This window comes from Pezoporus flaviventris, unplaced genomic scaffold (genome assembly GCF_033815535.1).
Source record: "Pezoporus flaviventris isolate CSIRO_AGI_PZ_B2104156 unplaced genomic scaffold, CSIRO_AGI_Pfla_v1 ptg000213l, whole genome shotgun sequence".
In the NCBI taxonomy this organism is placed as follows: Eukaryota; Metazoa; Chordata; class Aves; order Psittaciformes; family Psittacidae; genus Pezoporus; species Pezoporus flaviventris.
In genome coordinates, this window is record NW_026892761.1 from 3,802,102 (window position 1) to 3,819,796 (window position 17,695).

Here is a 17,695-nt window from a genome sequence, read left to right on the forward strand (position 1 = left end):
TTTGCTAATGTATTTTTCTCGCTAAATCTTTTCTCCTCTTGGATTTATTTGTCTTGGTGTAGTAAAAGATTAGTCTGTCTGAGGGGATGCTGTTTCCTAAGGATGCACTTTGGGGGGGAGGGGGGTGTTTTACACTCTTTTGTCAATTTGGGGGTATATAACTTTATGAATCTTGACATTTCATTGTTGTCTGAGGGATCTTGGACTAAGATCAATGGGTTTCGTTTATTTGATTTTTATGTTTCTGAAGAGATCTTGAAAGTACTTTGGGTTTGTTTAGTGAAGGTTTAATAAAACACCTTCTCCTTGAGGGCAGAGTCTGCTCCCTCAACCACAGTTAACTACAGTGACTTCAGAAGAAGGTGTGATATAAACCACAGACTTCAGAGCACAGCTATAAAAGGATATAATCAGGGTTTGGTTGTTAATGTGAACATGTAAGAAGGTGTTTTAATGATGCTCTGTGCTGAAGGTTTACCTTTTGGTTTGGGTTTTTTAATCCCTTCTCTCATGGGTAACTTAAATAATAATTCACAGTGGTGGGGGTCTAATCCTGCTCTTAAATAGACAATCATATATCATTACTTACAGACAAATCTATCTACAGGCACCAATCACTGCTATTGATGTGGTCCTTAGATTGGCACTGACTTGGGCAGCATGAGGAGACTGTGGATTAGCCCATAACATGATGGACTCACTTGACGCCATATATGACACTTACTTGAAGATTTAAATTGTTTGTAAACCCCAAACTGTCTTCCAAACTGTGTAATGGTATCAAGTGGAAAGAAACAACTTTAACTTTTGGCCAAAGCATTGTCATAGCCTTCAACTGTTGAAAGTGTTGGTTTAAATGTGAATCCCCATTGGCCATCCAAGGACCAAGCACAGAGTCTATGAAGCTGTGGCAGGTAAGCTGGCAACAAACTGACCTTCAGGTGCTGCTTCTAGGAGCAAGCTGGGGGTAAGTCATGTTTGAACAATCAAAGTTATTTCATGGTGTGCTGTACCTTGTGCTCCCTCTTCAGTAGAGGTTGTAGCTTAGAAATATGCTGGAGAGGCTATAAGAGTTGGGAGAGAGCTGTAAGCCCATAGTGCCTGCTTTTGTTTTATATTACACATTTTTGAGTGCATCATCAGCCCTTCATGTAATTTTTCTCATCTTTTAAAAGCTTTTAGACTGAAAAGCTGATAGCATCCATCTCATCCAGTAGTTTAAATCCATGTACCTTTTGACTGGGATATTGGCCATGGTTTGTACTGGAGTGAGCACTGCCTCATGTGCATATATTGGGGAGATATTTTCATGGCACATCTGTTGTTGACTTTCATCCTCTTTGTCCAAAGAGTGAGGCAAATTCGTGTTAGCACCCTCACAACTGGAGGTGAGTGCGTCGAAGACTGCCACAAGAGGGAGGCTCGCTCCATGTGTGTGTCTATGATGGTTTATTATCCCTTCCCTTACAGCACTTTCAGCTCTGTGCCAGGCACAGGTCGCTTCTCTCACTTGTAAGTTTGCCAGTATTTGTGTGTGTGTGACCTAAAGGCTCTCAACCCTGTTTTACAGAACTCTTGGCTATATTTTTAACACCTTTGATAGATAATGCTGTCATGTTCCTCAACTATAATTCCTTTGCTGGCACCAAAATTCAACAGAACAAATGGGATACAATGAGGCATTCTGATTTCAGCCTGTTTTTCAAGTTTCACAGGTGTGTAATTAAATAGATAATTTTTTAGGGAAGCTATTAAAATACATACTGAGATGAATGAATGCTCTGATCAATGCTATCAAATCCACAATAATTAAGATTCATGTGATCCAAGAAGTTTCCCCATCTTTTTAAGGTTGTCTGAATGACACAGAATGCTATAAGAAGTGTCATGCAATGATAATTTAAACCATTTTCTTATGTTTGCAGTTATTTGTCCATCTGCAAGGAAGGCTGACCCTTTGGGGTAAGTGGGGTGGGAAGGCAGCTCAGATGGGCACAGCTGTAAGGCAATGTCAGCATTAATGCTGCTCTGGAGGGTGAATGCAAACCCATGTGTCCAGGTGAGCTACAACCCCTTACAGTGCGTGTTCAAGCGGGGAGGGATCCCTTCTTTAAACACTTCCAGTGCTTGTGCAGGGGATTTTACACATCAGGGCTTTGGGCAAGCACAGGTTGCCTGGATGTATTAAAGTGTGGTATAAAGGGAGATGAGGAAAAGGCCAAGCTCGTTTTCTCCCCAAAGCATACCCTGTTCCTGCCCTATTCACCATCCACTCATGCAGCCACCTTCACCTAAAACCCCTTTGTCAGTTAATCTAACTGGAAATGCCACAGTCCCTCTGAGCATCATCCCTGTCCTGCCAAAGCTCAGGGTGAAGCACCTACCTCCTCTTGCGATCGGATCACATCAGGGCTTGTCTGTGTGGAAGACAGCAACAGGGGGGCACCAGAGACCATGCTGGAAATAAATCTCATTTAATTTGCATCAGCCCAACCCCACAATCTGGATTCATGCAAATGACCCCATGCCAATGTCCCAGTGCTGTGCTGTCTGGTAGGAAAGGTGAAGGGGGATCAGCGAGGAGTGCCTGCAGCATCTCACTGGTACTTATCACAGAGCAGTGCTCCTCAAAGAGAGGCCACTTCTGCAGGTCTGTCACTCTGAAGGTTGCCTCTGCACCTGCAGGATTCCTTAAACTTGCTGGTCCAGTCTCAATTCCTGCAATAATCACCCTTGTGTTTGAGTAGTCCTGGGCTGAAGAGCATCTATCCACTGATGATCTTCTCGCTAATGTATCCAGGCATGGTGTAGATCAAAAGAACCAGGAAGATGGTCAGAAGAGCAACAATGAGCAGCACAATGATGTACTTCTTGTACCGCTTCCAGATGAAGAACACAAAGGTCTTCATAGGATTCACAAACCAGTTGAAAGAGGTTTTTGGTCGGCTGGAATGGAACAGGAAGAATAGATAAGCACAAGCTCAACCCCCGAGGCAGTACATTGCCCTCATGGGTCACCAGCTCTTCCTGCTGCTTCCAGGCAGGATCTCCCTAAGGGCTGCATTAACTACAGTGCCTGTGAAAGTGCTGGATACAACAGGATACCGGGCTCAGGCAAGCCCTGTTCTGCATCCCTGTGGCCAATGGGGATGCTCACATGGCTAAAACAGAGCTGCCTTTTCTGTATAAGCAGCATTATGGCATCTCTGCCTTCAGAACCTCACTGAGCTTAGCCCTGCCCCAGATGCTGCGGTCCCAGTTCTGCAGCCTCCCTTGTCCCGGTCCCCGCTGGTTGCCCTCAGCTTCCTGACAAGCAGCTGCTCCCTGTCCCCATGCAACCAGCTGCTGAAAACGCAGCACTGTCCCTCCCTGTTAACGGGGGTAACGGAGGCACTCACTTGGGCTTTTCCAGGGGTTCAGGCTCTTTTCGGCCCAAACCAACGGGATTCTTCTCAGCCTCCTCCAGAGTCAGCAGCTGGAACTCTGCTTCCACCTTACCCTGCAGGGAGAACAAATCTGAGCCACAGATGGTGCGGATCCCTGCCAGGACTGAGTTTGTTTCCTCTCGGTTCCATTACCATTTTCTCCAGGCAGCAGCTACAGTGCCTCTGACTTCACAGCCAGCAGAAACTGTGGCCTGGCCAGAAAGGACCTGGTTTGCAGCCAAGGCACTGCACTGTAACGCACTGCCTGACACCTGGGTTTTCTGCAGCCTCCCCCACCAGCACTGAGCAGAATTCACCCCTGGGGACAAACAGTGGTCCACGAGCAGGGCCATCACCAGTGAGGCTGTCCTGGGACAGCTGGTACCTGGGACAAGCTTTTGCTGCTGTCCTGCGTGGTGGATGTGGAGCCACGTGCTCTTGCTTTGCTCCCTGCACTGAGCACTGGTGTGTGGGAAGCTCAGAGTAAGACACAGATAATCCCTGCGTGCTGCTGCATGCACTTGTGGGCAGGTGAAGGGCTGGATTCGCAGCAGATGGGACAAGTCTCCACTGCTGCACAAAGTCCTGCTCGGTACCTTACTCTGTCGGTGCTGTGCATGCAATGGAGGTTGCAGGACCAAGGTTGCCATGTCAAGACCACCTCTCTACTCACCCGTGCCAACATCCCACCTTACCGTCAGGAGGTACTTGTTCCCGCTGGGGTCTGTGAACTCCAAGTCCTCTGGTTTGACCGAGCTGCTCCGCTTCTTTTTCTTCTTCTTCTTCTGCTTCTCCCTCTCCTCCCTCTCCTCGTCCTCTTGATCTTTGAGCTTGATGAAGGGCCACCAGCCCCTCATGCGCTTGTTCCGGAAGATGGAGAAGCGTGGGGTTGCGTTCTCCTTGGCCATCTTGATGGTGCAATGCTCCGAGCTCTTGGCTGCCCGCACCATGTCATGCAGCTTCAGCTCGATGGCCCCTGCAGGCACAGTGAAGAGGAGAGCTCATGGTGAAACCCCCACCCATGATGTGGCTTTCTGTCCCAGCCATGCTCCCACCACCAGGAGTAGGTCCTGGCTGATCTGGCAGCACCCTGCACATCTACAGGTGGAGAACCTGAAGCTCAGCATAAGAAAGGACCAGCCCAAAAGTTAGAGACTAAGAAGCAGAAGAAGCCACGGGTCTCGTCTCATCTCTGGCCAGTTTGGCTTGCACAGGTTCCAATGGGTTAATTTGCCTCCTTTACCCACATCTACCCTGCTTCCCTCACGTGTCCAAGCTCCTTTTCCCCGCTTGCTCTTGCAAAGGTCAATCAAAACTTTAAATCTGGGAAACCTCTTCAAGGTTTCAAGTCTGTCTCACATCTGAAGCAGCCCCGGTTCATTTCCCTGCCTGGCGCATTCCCTTGCATCCCTATCCTCCTTGGAAGGAGCTCCCACAGCCCTGACAAGGGGCACCAAGGCCCCGGGACAAGCATGCAAGCTCAGGGGGCATCTCCAGGCTCTGCCTGCATCTCACATGTGAAAAACCACTCCAGGTGGCTGCTGAGCTTGATCTGATGCTCCTGGTGTCCCTGTCCCGGAGAGCTGAGCCCCAGGGCAGCACTGTACTAGCCCAGCAAGGCGAGGGCCAGGTCACACCATACCTAGAAAGTCATTGGCTGAAATCCTGTCATAATCCCAGACCTGGAGGACCAGAACAGCCGGTTCCCGAAACTCCGATTCCTCCAGCGAGAAGACGGAATCCTTCTTCTTGTAGGTGATCTCCTTCTCGGTCGGGAGGTAGTTAAAGCGGAAGATGAACCTCCAGTTGAAATTGCCCTCCCCAGTCAAGGAGTTGAAGTGAACATCCGTCTCCTGCTTGTCGTGGTCGAGGCCCTTTATCCAGCTGCAAGAGGAACTCGGTTATCTCTTACCCCTGTCAGCCAGACCCAAGGGTTGAGCAGAGGATGGAGGGGCTGCAGGAAAGAGCCAAACCAGACCAACACTTCTGGGGGTACAGCAGGGGGATGGAATAGGGCACCGCATGGTGAGGATCAGAGGAAGCAGCGAGGGTGCAGGGCAGGAGCTGGGGTCTGGCCTCCCCCTTGTCTCCCATCGGACCTCTTCACGTAGATGTCACTGGAGGGCTCTCCCGTTATGGGGTTGACATCGTCCAGGATCACGTCGTCTGTGTTCCAGATGATCACACGCAGCTCGTAGCTGTGGGGAGGACACAGGGGAGAGTGAGACGTGCTGGGAGGGCAGGGCAAGCCCACTTGTGGTGGTCCCTGCCAGGGCTTCTCCGGCCAAGCACAGCCCAGCAGGCTGCTGCCAGGCACAAGCCCCTTCCTAAGGGCTACAACCCACAGTACAGACACCCACAGTCACAACAGGCACCCCTTGCAAAGCAAATCCCTAGGGAAGCCCAACCAGCCCCACTGGGCCACAGGAGCACAGAAAGGCTTAGGCAGGAAGGGACAGCTGCAGGCTCTGCTCTAATTTCATGGTGAATCAGATTGCTCAGGGCTGTGCCTGCATGAGCTCTGAATACCTGCAAGGATGGATATCCCAGCACCTCCCTGCGTCACTACATCCCTATCCTCGGGTAGCTTCACTCTCATTGGGAAAACGTTTTCCCTCTATCCAGTTGGAACGTTCCCCGCTGCAATTTGTGTCCATTATCTCTCATCCTTTCCTGTGCACCCCTGAGAGAAATCCGCCCTTCTGTCTCAACAGCCCCATCACATCACTGCAAACAGCAGATCTCCTCCTTCGGCTTCACTTCTCCAGCAACCCAAAGCACATCTGGTCCAAACTGAAGCCAAAACAGAGCCAGATGAGGAGCTCGGGCCTTCGTTTTCAGCCTTAAGGGGATTAACTCTGCCCTTCACAAACACTCGTGAGCTGAAGCTCTGATGTCCCAAGCTGATGCACCCCAGAGACCGCCCTATGGCGGAGCTGAAGCAGAGGAGCTGCACACCAGGCTTGGCACAGCCTGCGCAGGGCTCTGTGGCACATCCCTCCCGCAGGCCACCAGCCCCATCCCATGTGCGGTACCTGACAGGCAGCCGTGGCTGGATGTTGACAGGCGGCGGGGCAGGGACGTCGTTGGGGAACATGTCAATCCACATGTGCAAGGAGCCCTGGGGAGGGGGCACAGCACAGAGACTTCAACCCTCAGCCCTTCGAGGAGCAAGGGCTTGGTCCTGCAAGGAAAGCTCTGGCCAGCCCCACCGCTTGGCTCTGTCCATCCCCAGTGCCTCAGGGACGTGTGACTGGATTTTAGATAGGGAAATCATAGAATGGTTCGGGTTGGAAAGGACCTTAAGATCATCCAGTTCCAACCCCCCTGCCATGGGCAGGGACACGTCGCACTAGACCATGTCACTCTAGGCTCTGTCCAACTTGGCCTTGAACACCGCCAGGGATGGAGCATTCACAGCTTCCCTGGGCAACCCATTCCAGTGCCTCATCACCCTCACAGGAAAGAATTTCCTCCTTATATCCAATCTAAACTTCCCCTGTTTCAGTTTGAACCTGTTACCCCTTGTCCTGTCACTACAGTCCCTAATGAAGAGTCTCTCTCCAGCAGCCCTAGAGCCCCCCTTCAGATACTGGAAGGCTGCTTTGAGGTCTCCACGCAGCCTTCTCTTCTCCAACCCCAACTTTCTCAGCCTGTCTCCATACAGGAGGTGCTCCAGCCCCTGATCATCCTCGTGGCCTCCTCTGGACTTGTTCCAACAGTTCCATGTCCTTTTTATGTTGAGGACACCAGAACTGCACACAATGCTCCAGGTGAGGTCTCACAAGAGCAGAGCAGAGGGGCAGGATCACCTCCTTGGACCTGCTGGTCACGCTCCTTTTGATGCAGCCCAGGATACAGTTGCTTTCTGGGCTGTGAGCGCACAGTGAAGCCTGCTCATGTTCATTTTCTCATCAACCAACACCCCCAATCCTTCTCCACAGGGCTGCGGCCTCACACTGCCAAAAATTACAGGGAAGCAAAGCAGCAGCGATAGAGACAAAGCAGAGGAAGAGGCAGGAACAGGCAAGGACGCCAGCACCCACCCTGGTGCATGACGGCAGGGATCGGGAGGGGAGGCAGAGCCAGTCCCTTGACCCCCACACAACAGCTCATCGGGAGACAGGAAGGACTCTGGGCACCAGCACTGGTACCACAGCATTGATGGGCAGAGATCCCTTGAGGAAAGGGTGTTCAGAAGCACCATGAGAGGTCAGAGCAAAGGACACCCAAGGCCAACAGCGCTCACTGCATAGCAGGGAGAGCCTCCGCAGACACGGCTCCAGTTGCCCATCCAGGAAGGGGCAACGCATGGGATTCATGCCATGGTGAGGAGGAAAACAGGGTCTGGGCTGGGAACCAGCTGCCCCAAAGGGCCTTCCCACAGCAATGTCTATGCTGGGCAAGGAAACCCCTCACCTGCACCAGCCCGGGGTTCTCAGGGTTGTAGAGGGCCCGGATCTCCACATGCTCGGGTACCAGCTTGTATCCGTATCCTGGCATCTCTTCCCAGTGCTGCAGGACGTACAGAGCCTTGTGTTCATCATCCACGGCGGAGTTCTCTTCCGCTGCTCCTCTCTTGCTCCTCACGGAGGCCTCTGCAGCAGGACACAGCCAGGTAGGAGATGAAGAGCTCTGGCCAGCAAAAGCCATGTCAGGACATTGGTCACAGGCTCAAGGGAATGGACCAGGCAAACCAGCACCTCCCCAGGAAAACAACATGGGGAGAAGCAGGAGCTGAGGGTGAAGCTCAAGACCAAATCCTGCAGGAACCCCTCTGTGAGGAGAAACTGACCAACCCACCCCTGGGTTTATGAAGAGCTTCTGCCCTTTGGAGACCAGACTGAGACTGAAACCACCCCAAGATGGCGCCGAGCACAGCAGAGGTTCATGGGGCACTGACTGCAGCCACGTTTGAACCAGAGCCAGCTCTCAGGAGCACCAGGACAGCACCTCCCACTACCCACTGACCTGAGAAAGGGGGGAAAGGGCTTTTGGGGACCACCAGAATAAGCTACACCATCAACCCCCCGTGCATATCACTGCCATGCAAGTGAGTTTACTTTGCTCCATCCGCTTTGGGACCTAAGAGCCTGGATCTTCCCCCAATGCAGCACCATCACCCACTGAACGCAGGGCACTGAGCACTGAGGATGCTTCCTGGGAAGAGGGGCTGCTGGGTTCTCAGACCTCTCCCCACCCAGCACAAGCAGCAGTATAAAGGAGCAGCCTTTGTCCTCCCAACCCTCTGTACCTTCAGGAAAAGCCTCTGGAGGGACCTTGAATATCTTATTGTCCACTTTGACCTCCTCCCGCCTGTACTCTGCCGCAGGGAGCGAGTTCTTCTTGCATAAACTATCCAAGATCTGGGTGGGTTTGAAAGCGTCGCGCCAGGCGTTGTAACCAGCTCTGCGTGGAAGGAAGGACATTGGGAACATCTTCAGCTCAGACACAACAGGTTCTTCTCCCAGGCTGCGGAGCGCCCTGCCTGCCCTACAGCACAGGATCCACTGGGAAAACCACAGTGGTTTAGAGCTATCCCAGGAAGCGGAGAGGGATCTAAAGGAGATGGAGTTACCCAAGTAACTTGTAGTGAATCTGTGGGGCACCGGCTCGAAGGAAACTGGGTGCAAGCTCCGTCCTGCAGAACTGGAGCTGTTCTGCTGCATGGTCGATGAGAAGAACACATCTCACAGCCCCAGTGCGCCGCACTGGTACTTACGTGTCGTACTGGGAAGCCACTCCACAGTTGGCCCTGTGCTTGCTGTAGAATCGGTTCTCCAGGTCGATCTTGGTCTCCCCAATCAGATCATCAGATCCAACCAAATCATGGTCGAATATCGCCACAGTGAGCTCCGATTCCACGGGAAACGACACCGTCAGCTCCACCACTCTGGATAGAAGCAGAGTGCAATTAGCAAAGAGGATGGGAATGAAACCCACGCTCTGCTTTGATTGCCCTACTCATCTAAGAACTGTATTTGACAACTCCAAGCCCTCTGACAGAGCCTAGTTCTCCCTAATTCAGTGTGTGAACTTCACAGTGCAGCAGTTTTCAGTGTGCATGCTCAAACAAAGGAGTTGCTTTTCCAGAATGCCCTTGGATAGAGCTTGGGAAAAGCTCTCCAGTGCTCTGTTGCTCCTTTGCTTGCTGCTCTGTCTGTTAAATCAAGCCCCTAGGAATGCTCCCATCTTAACCCAGCACACTGATGGCTCCTGCGTTAGCCAGGACATGCCTGGCACCTTTGTGTTAGGTGATTCCCAGCAGAAAGGAGAAGTGGCACGTGCTGGAGCACAGCCTGAGCCCCACATCTGCACTATTCCCATTAAACCTGCTGGAGGAAAACTTCCTGCGTACTCTCCAAACACGGGGTTGAGCTGCTTTGGGATGTATCGCTCCTTTGTGTCCTTCTGCTCCTTCCCCACAGTCACCACCACATAGGGATCTGCCTTGCCATTGGGGTCTGCTGGAGACAGGTTAGTAGCCTGGAATACACAAGAGGAACTGCCATGCACTGACCGCAGAGAGCAACCTGCGCAAGGAACCACCCAAGCCCACTGTCAGGGCCCCCCAGCAGTGAAACCAGCACTTGTTCCAACACAAATCCCACTCAACAAGCCACCCACGTCTCCATCTTCTTGCTCATAGTCTCGAGGCGAAGGAGAGGAGCCAAGAAATGCCCATGGGAACGTTAGTACCTACTGAAGCTACAAAGCATGGAAGGCTCCCCATGGACAAGAAGCAGCTGCCTCCCGCTGGCCTTCAAGCCAGCATCAAGCTTGTCCCAAGTGCTGCTGCTCATATTCAGTGAGCAGAGAAGGGCAGGAGGTCCCCATGGAGGGACAGAGCTCCAAGCATCACTGCCACCACCACCAGGTTCTTACCTTCACAATGTAAACCCTTACAAGAACCTTGATGGGTCTGTTCCTTGGAACACCCTGGGAGACCTTGGGCTCAGTGCCGGCTTCCGCGGTGGGGTACACGCAGAAGGAGCCCTGCAGGAAAGGCGCTGTCAGTAACAGCTAGACACCAAAGAGAGCATCTCACATGGGATGGGAGCCACCAAGACCAGCTTCACGCACCAACTGCAAAACCAGAGCCGCTGCCCCATGCAGACCACAGACACCCAGTGCCCGTGGGGACAGCCCTTTCCAAAGGCACAGTTGCAAGTTAAGCTGCAGGCTGTCAGAGCACTGCCAGGGCCAGACCTAAACGTCTCCAGGCACTTTGGACTGCACAAGGCAGGGGGCACCAGAGGTTTTCTAAGGACCACCTTAAACCAGCTGCTGCGGTTGATATTTCGGTACTCAAGAGCTCCTGGGTGCGAGGATGCTGCCTCTTTTAACCAAGTTTTTTGTGTTTAAAACCAGGGAAGCTCGCTGGTTGTTATTCGTACACTGAACATGCTCAAAGGCCCCACAAGAGTCCTTTATGTTTTGTGCATGCTCCTTGCAAGAGCTAAAACATCTACATCAGGTGCATTCATCAGTTAACAAAGGACCACAGTGCACACAGGCACCAACAGTAAATGGCCCTGCCACACCATGGCCACATGGCACCTTGCACACACAAGGCTCTGCTGGTGCTGGCAGGCTCTGAAATGCAGGGTGTCCTGAGGATTTGCTTCCACAGGCAGCACAAATGGCTTTCAAATGACGCAGTACCTTGTACTTCCCTACAAAGTGTTCATCCTCGTTTCCATCTTCATCCTCATTCGCCTTGCCACGATGGAGGGGGAAAATACACAGCCAGTCCTCAAAATGATCAAACTCATTTTCCAGCTCAGAGCTGTATATCTGAAACAAGCAGAAAGCAATCCGGGGGCTTTTCCTGCCATCTTCAAGGGGAGGGAGTCAGAAAGACCATCCTTCCCCTGCTTCAACCACTTCACCTGGTCCTCACCAGGGAGGTGACAAGGACACAGGCAAAGGGCTGGATCTGTCACCCCAATAACCACCTGAAGGGTGGCAATGAGCTTCCTCTTGGGTCGAGCAGGTTCAGCTTCAATCACTGCCTCATCTTCCGCTTCCATGTCAATGGAGGATGCATTTAGATTTCCTCCATCTAGAAACGGCAATAAAAGAGTAGGAAATGCTCTGATCTTTCCCATCATCTCAAGTATCCATCCATGAAATCACCCCAGCAACAGCTTTTGCTTTCACCCAAGGCTTTGGCCTGTGTCAGGGTAACTGGAGCTATTGCTGTGTGTAACAAGCATCCTTATGGCATCTCCGATTCCCACAAGGCATGGCTGGATGGGTGGCACACATTCTGCTCTACCCTCACAATCCCATGCTCTTGCAACTGGCTTTGCTGCAGGTGTTTGCTCACTCTGAAGGCTGCTGCTTCAATGCCATTTTCCATCATTTTCTGAGGAAGATTTGGTGTTTTTGGCTTGAAACAGCATTTGCCAACCCCTGCCGATGTTGCCAGTCTCTGTGCTGCCTTTTGCGCTGCTTCTGCTGAATGTTGCAAAGCTGTTGCCTGCTCAGACCCCATTCCCACAAGGCCAGCACCCTCTGGGACGGTTTCAGCCCTGTCACTCCCCACAGGAGCACTGGGTATTGCCAGAGAACTCACCTGCATCATTCAGGTCGTCATTGTCAGCATCTTCCTCATCACTGCGTGTCTGAAACGCACATATACACACACAGAGTCACCCCACATCCCTGCCAGCAAAGGCTTCCCCACCCAAGCACAGGACACTGTCAATGCTTTCCTGCCAGCAGTAACACCTAACCTGAGGTCATTTAACATCAACATCACTGCAGTAGGGTATCCAGGGAGTGCCTTAAGGACATTTTCTTCCCCCCAGATCCTCCCGCTGGCTTTTCTGTTTGCTATTTAAGGGACACAGGGCAAGGAAGGAAAACTGGGCAGACCCATAGCACATCCTCGGCAAGACAGCTCTCATGAAACACTACCTGGTTGTACAGCTCCTTCAGGGACTCGTAGTACTTGGACCACCAATCCAGCTCTTCCAGCTCTGGTTTCTCCTCTTCGTATTCTTCCTCCTTCTTTACAAGCTTATTGATAGGAATTTTCTTCAAAGGAGCCTTAAAAGAACAGAGAAAAGGGTTCAGAGGGAGGAAGCAACCCAGGACACCCATTCACCCATGTGCCCTGGGAGCCTCTGCCTCAGCTTTCAGGCAGAACACATGAGATGCAAAGCTACCTGCAGCTCCAGGTCTGTGCTTTGCTATAGAAACAAAGGCACAAGGAACCACATCTCTGCTCCCGGTGCCCGACTCCAGCCATGCAGCAGTGCTGATGAACAAGAGTGTTTGGGAGCAGAGCAAAACACAGTGCTTGAAACCCAGCTCTGAGCTTTCCTTGGGTGTAGCCTTCGGTCTGGCTTTCCAAACTGCTTTGTTTCCAGACTTTGCTGGGCCCAGCACATCACTCACCTTCATAAGGCTGAGGGGGTGAGTGCTGGGACCTGGGTCGATATTCACCACAGTCTGAGAGAGAAGACGCTGGGATGAGACTTTCCGAGCTGAGATGAAGGGAGAGAATTTCACGTTTCCATGGGTTTATTTCTGCCCCCTGCTCCCTCCCCTCTGGTCAGGTGTTATTCCACAGGGAATCCCTCCCTGTTGTGGGATTGCTTTTAAAGCTTTTGATAGCAGACCCTGCAGGAAACCCAAGTGCAGTGCTGAGAGCTGCCACCATCATCTCCACACTTGTTGCCGACTCCCACAGACATGAGATACACCTTCCCCGCTCAGAAATAACCCCTCAACCCTTTGCCTCTTCCCCTTTGTGCTGTATTTATTTACACACTTCCAGATCAGGAGCTCTGGCTGCTGTTATCACTGAGCTATTTAGTGAATCCATTGCCCAATGAACAGACCTCGACCCAATGATGTGAGAGAAGCATAAAGCTTTCAATCCATGGTCCTAATGGACCAGCTCCCTAAAGCCTGATGGAGGCATCACTGAAGACAGCTCTGCAGCCTGGCTACAGAAGGTTGGAACAGGTCAATGCAATAACCCTTCTCAGGCCAAACATCTCTGATTCTAGACACAAACTTTCCACAGGAATAAGTCACTGCCTGCTACCTATCCCATCTGAATGTCCTGCGGGACTAAGACATCTTTATGAGCCATTCACCCTCTCCTACTGGCTACAAATGTAATGCAAACAGTGCCTGGGAAAGAGACCCTGAGAAGATGCCACATCCACAGGTGAAGCCCTGCTGGTGTGATGGGGAGGGAAGCGCTAAGCTAACCTTGGAGGAAACAGTCTGCAAGCTGCCCTTTGTCATCCCCAGACTGGGATGCCAGCCCTTACACAGCACTCCATCACTTGGCTGCTGCCGTTTGCCAAGCACCAGTCTGGAGCCAAGCACTACAGACCAGGACCATAACCTGTCTCCAACCCCAACCTGTCCCATGCTGTGTGTTTGCTAAGCATCCTATGGCTCTCAGAGAGGGCTTTGCTGCCTGGCTAGCAGGGAATGGAAGCTCCCTCAGTGGAAGCCTCACCAAGCAGCTCACCTTTGGGCACATCTTCTGGTTCCTCCTCCAGCTCTCTGGGAGAGAATTTCATCACGTCGGACACAACGTGGGTACCCACCATCACCGTGCGCCCAAACGCCCGCTTTTCCACCACAAAGATGCTGAGGGGAGGGTGCAGGTAGACCTGCTCTGGGAGCTCCTGCAGAAGAACCCCAAAACGAACCTGCAGACTGGGGTTTGAAGGAGCAAGGGCAGTACCCATGGCAGCCCTGCCACACATGAGACGGTCTGATGGTGCCTCGCAGCTCTGCCCCAGCATCAAAGCCTTGCAATGACAAGTGATGCTCAGACTGCTTTTGGTGGGCAGTTTCATAAAGGTTTTATCTGCAGCTGAACCGTGTGGCCACAGGAGACCAAAGCCCCCAGGGGCAGCTCCCCTGCTGTGACCTTGCCCCATGCAGACAAGCAGCGCATGGGTGCAAAGCGGCCGCGGCGTGCCCTGCTACTCACCACGTCCATGTACTTGACCAGCTCGGTGAAGTTGGGGTTCTCTTTGTAGGCTATGATCACCTCTGACTCCACCTTCTTGCCAGCACATTCAATGATCACCTGGGGCTGATCCACCTCGAACAAGTTCACCCGCTTCAGGTCCCGCAGGCCCCAGAAGAGGATCTGAAGCACAACACAAAGAGGGGCATGAGGCCACCCTCCAACCCAACCACACGGTGACCCCGGGGCTGTTTCTTTCTCATGTCGAACACCTCCGTTTCTCCTCTGCTCAGGCCTCACAGGCACATCTGAGCTCCAAGCGGGATTCCAGCCCGCTGGAAGGTGGCACACCTCTATGCGGAACTCCTTCAGCACCGGGCGGATGCCCTCAGGGATGATGAACCGGCCATCGTGGGGGTCTCCCAGGTAGTCGGGCTCCTTGGGCTCCACGTCCTCGGGCACCGATGGCTGAACAGATGGATACAGAAAATTCCCATTACTTTCAAGTAATGAAAGCCATCCCTACTCCATGCCGTGCCCCTTCTCCCTCCCCTCTTGGTCTGTGTTCACAGGCTCTGACCCTGCAAAGTCCAGATGTAGCTTTCAACAAGGGATCCTCTGGTGGGTCCCACAACCAGAGAGCAGCTTCCTACAAGCCTGTTACCTCCAAATAGCCACTGTAATCCAGCTCAATGAGCTCAAAGGTGGCGATGAGCTCCCCCGCTGCTTTGGTGCCCTTGTAGAAGTCGAAGAACTGCAGGGTAGGTTTGGTGTAGGGCTCATCCACCAGCTTCACCTGCGGGACCGCAAAGGCCTGGCCGAGGAACTCAGGAGACCCCTGCAGGAGAAGGGGGAATGGGTCAAAGCATCCCTGCATCGTCTCACCTCCTCAAAGAGCACCCCTGATTCCAGCCAGTCTGGGACAGCACAAGACCACTCTTCCACCCTTGCCATCCTCTGCTTTGATTTCCTCTGCTCCATCCAGAGCTAGGAGCAGACCAGACGTGCCTGCAGCAGGTCCTCTCAACTCCCAGTCCATCTCCATGCAGGACTGCCCAAAAGGCTTTGCCATGCACCAGAGGACATCAGGTTGTTCAGTGTCCTCCAATCAGAGTGTTAATGTCTCCAAGGATCCCACAACCCCTCTGAGCTCCAAACCCAGAGTTTCAACTCCCTCTGGGTGAAGGTTGCTTCCTTACATCGTTTTTCTCTGGTTCCAACTGGTGCTCCTTGCCCGTCATCCTGTCCCTGGGTACCTCTAAAAGGGTCTCCACCTTTGTGCCCTCTCCCATCAGGCAGCTGTAGGCAGCAGTAGGGCACTGCTTTTGCTTCATCTTCCCCAGTCTGAATGTACCCAGGTCTCCACTTCTAAGCCTGCCCTGTGCTCCAACCCCAATCTGCCTTCCCTGGCCTGCAAAGTACAGCACGAGGGCAGCATGGCCGTACTCACAAAGTTATTGTGGCTGAAAAGGTTGACGATAACAATGGGGGTCTCTGTTTTCAACTCTTCCTTTTTCCCATCTATAATGAGCTGGTCAAACAGAAGGAGCTCGTTCCACATGGGGCTCAGTGTCTCCTCCAGCATCTGCAGACAGAGGCAGGAAGGCTGAATGTACCACAGCCAGTGGAAGCAAACTACATACACTTCCTAAAGAGAGTGGACTGAGCCCCTCCATCACACAGCCACACACAGATGGTGCCTTGCAGGAGGGGACATTGATGGTAAAAGCGTGATCAGCACCTTGGGACAACTAGCACATGCCAATGAGCCTTTGTGACCACAACACACACGCTTTATCAGTGCTCCCTGGACAGAATCACACCAACCAGAGCACGTCTCATGCCTGGCGTTATGGGAATTCCAGGATCACTGCCATGGCACTGGCCTTCAGCATGTTAGTGAGGACATGGGGATTCCTCTGTCCCCAAGTCCCCCAGGAAGGCAGAAGCAAGGGTTCAGTGCTCTCACCCTGGTGGTCTGGCAATAAGTTGAAAACACCACTCTTGCAAATGGATCTGAAAGGCCGTTGTCATCTGCAGGGAGGATCCCTCGAGCCTGGTACAGATGTGCTCGCAGCTGGAAATAGCTGAAATCTGGTGAGAAAAAGAGAAGGTCCCTGTGCCCCAGTCCCTTCCTGTGTGAAGGAGAGGGCCAGCCGGGTAGGAGTGGGCACATCCTGCAAGGAACGGGTTCCCCTTCTAGGGGCACCCACGGTGGCTCTCGGAAGGCCAACACATCTCAAAAGGTTTGGCCAAGCGAGACAAGCTCAGGAGGCTCCCCAGGCTCCTCTGGGAAGCACATGACATGAAATGTGCAGTGATTTTCTGTGGGCATCTTCTGGGGACGGGGACACCACCAGGCCTCAGAAAAAGGGGTAGACCCTGTACCCGTTACTGCTTTGGAAGCATAATCAGTGCCTATGAAACACCCATCCTGCCTGCTGGGTGAACGTGTCCTCACGAGAGCAAACTGGACCTGCCTGTCCCAGTCATGGCTTGGGGATGATGTGGAAATAACAGATGAGGTCCTGCTCCTCAGACACGGAGCCGGAGGCAGGATCTCTCACCTACCTGCTCATGGTTAAACCATGGGAAAGGGGCACCTGCACTCACCATCCCTGCTGAGCCGGCTGGGAGGGCTGCATGCCGAGAGCTGGGCAATCTCCTGTCCGCTCTCAGAGAGGGGCTTGAACTCCTCAGGCAGCTCCAACAAACAGTTCTTCGCATATTTGGTTACCCCAAGCCACATGTAGATTTCCAGCTTGGCAAAGATCCCACCAGTGTGTAAGCCGGGGACCTGGAAGCACAGGAGGTTTAGCAGCATCCCCACCTCAGCCATACCCCCTTCAGACCAAGATGACCACATCAGCCAGCAGACACAGCACCACATGGACAGAGGCAAAAGGCAGTAATGGAGCAAGAGCTGTGCTTCCTTGTGAATGCCAGGATTCCACAAAGGAGGGCTGGAAGCAACGATGGAGAAGCAGCACAAAGCAAGCGAGAGCATGCTGTTTTGGTTTACAAGCCCTACCTTCATAAAGACAGTCTGGATCTTTGCACAGTCCTTGCCTTTCTCCTCTTCGACTACGGAGTACAGGATGTTCTGTGCAGGAATTCTTGCGTACGCCACACGTTTGCCGTTGCTGAGCATCCAGATGAGTACATCGGGAAGGGTGCATTGGGGCTGGAGGGAGGAAAGAGGAATGTCACATACCTTGTCCTCCCTCCACTGATACAGTGAAAGCGAATGTCTCCCCCATTTCTTTCTTCCTCCCCAGCTTTATATGTTGAGCACGATGCTATGTGGTCTAGGATATCC

At 52.6% G+C, this 17,695-nt stretch overlaps 1 protein-coding gene across 1 annotated transcript in view; it reads right to left on the bottom strand.

Annotated features, from left to right (window-relative positions):
• Positions 1-2,392: 2,392 nt before the first annotated feature.
• Positions 2,393-17,695, bottom strand: part of LOC133262488 (fer-1-like protein 4) — a 29,067-nt gene continuing 13,764 nt past the window's right edge. The window contains exons 22-45 of the mRNA XM_061441712.1: positions 17,408-17,560; positions 16,990-17,173; positions 16,346-16,470; positions 15,827-15,961; positions 15,041-15,214; positions 14,728-14,844; positions 14,398-14,559; positions 13,927-14,086; positions 12,834-12,922; positions 12,351-12,482; positions 12,007-12,055; positions 11,384-11,490; positions 11,091-11,222; positions 10,311-10,421; positions 9,784-9,911; positions 9,148-9,318; positions 8,680-8,834; positions 7,845-8,023; positions 6,461-6,546; positions 5,525-5,623; positions 5,068-5,309; positions 4,121-4,401; positions 3,399-3,499; positions 2,393-2,946 (exon numbers count right to left, since the gene is read on the bottom strand). Coding sequence (XP_061297696.1) covers positions 2,766-2,946; positions 3,399-3,499; positions 4,121-4,401; positions 5,068-5,309; positions 5,525-5,623; positions 6,461-6,546; positions 7,845-8,023; positions 8,680-8,834; positions 9,148-9,318; positions 9,784-9,911; positions 10,311-10,421; positions 11,091-11,222; positions 11,384-11,490; positions 12,007-12,055; positions 12,351-12,482; positions 12,834-12,922; positions 13,927-14,086; positions 14,398-14,559; positions 14,728-14,844; positions 15,041-15,214; positions 15,827-15,961; positions 16,346-16,470; positions 16,990-17,173; positions 17,408-17,560 — 3,453 coding nt within the window. The 3' untranslated portion in view covers positions 2,393-2,765. The remainder of the gene's footprint in view (positions 2,947-3,398; positions 3,500-4,120; positions 4,402-5,067; positions 5,310-5,524; positions 5,624-6,460; positions 6,547-7,844; positions 8,024-8,679; positions 8,835-9,147; positions 9,319-9,783; positions 9,912-10,310; positions 10,422-11,090; positions 11,223-11,383; positions 11,491-12,006; positions 12,056-12,350; positions 12,483-12,833; positions 12,923-13,926; positions 14,087-14,397; positions 14,560-14,727; positions 14,845-15,040; positions 15,215-15,826; positions 15,962-16,345; positions 16,471-16,989; positions 17,174-17,407; positions 17,561-17,695) is intronic.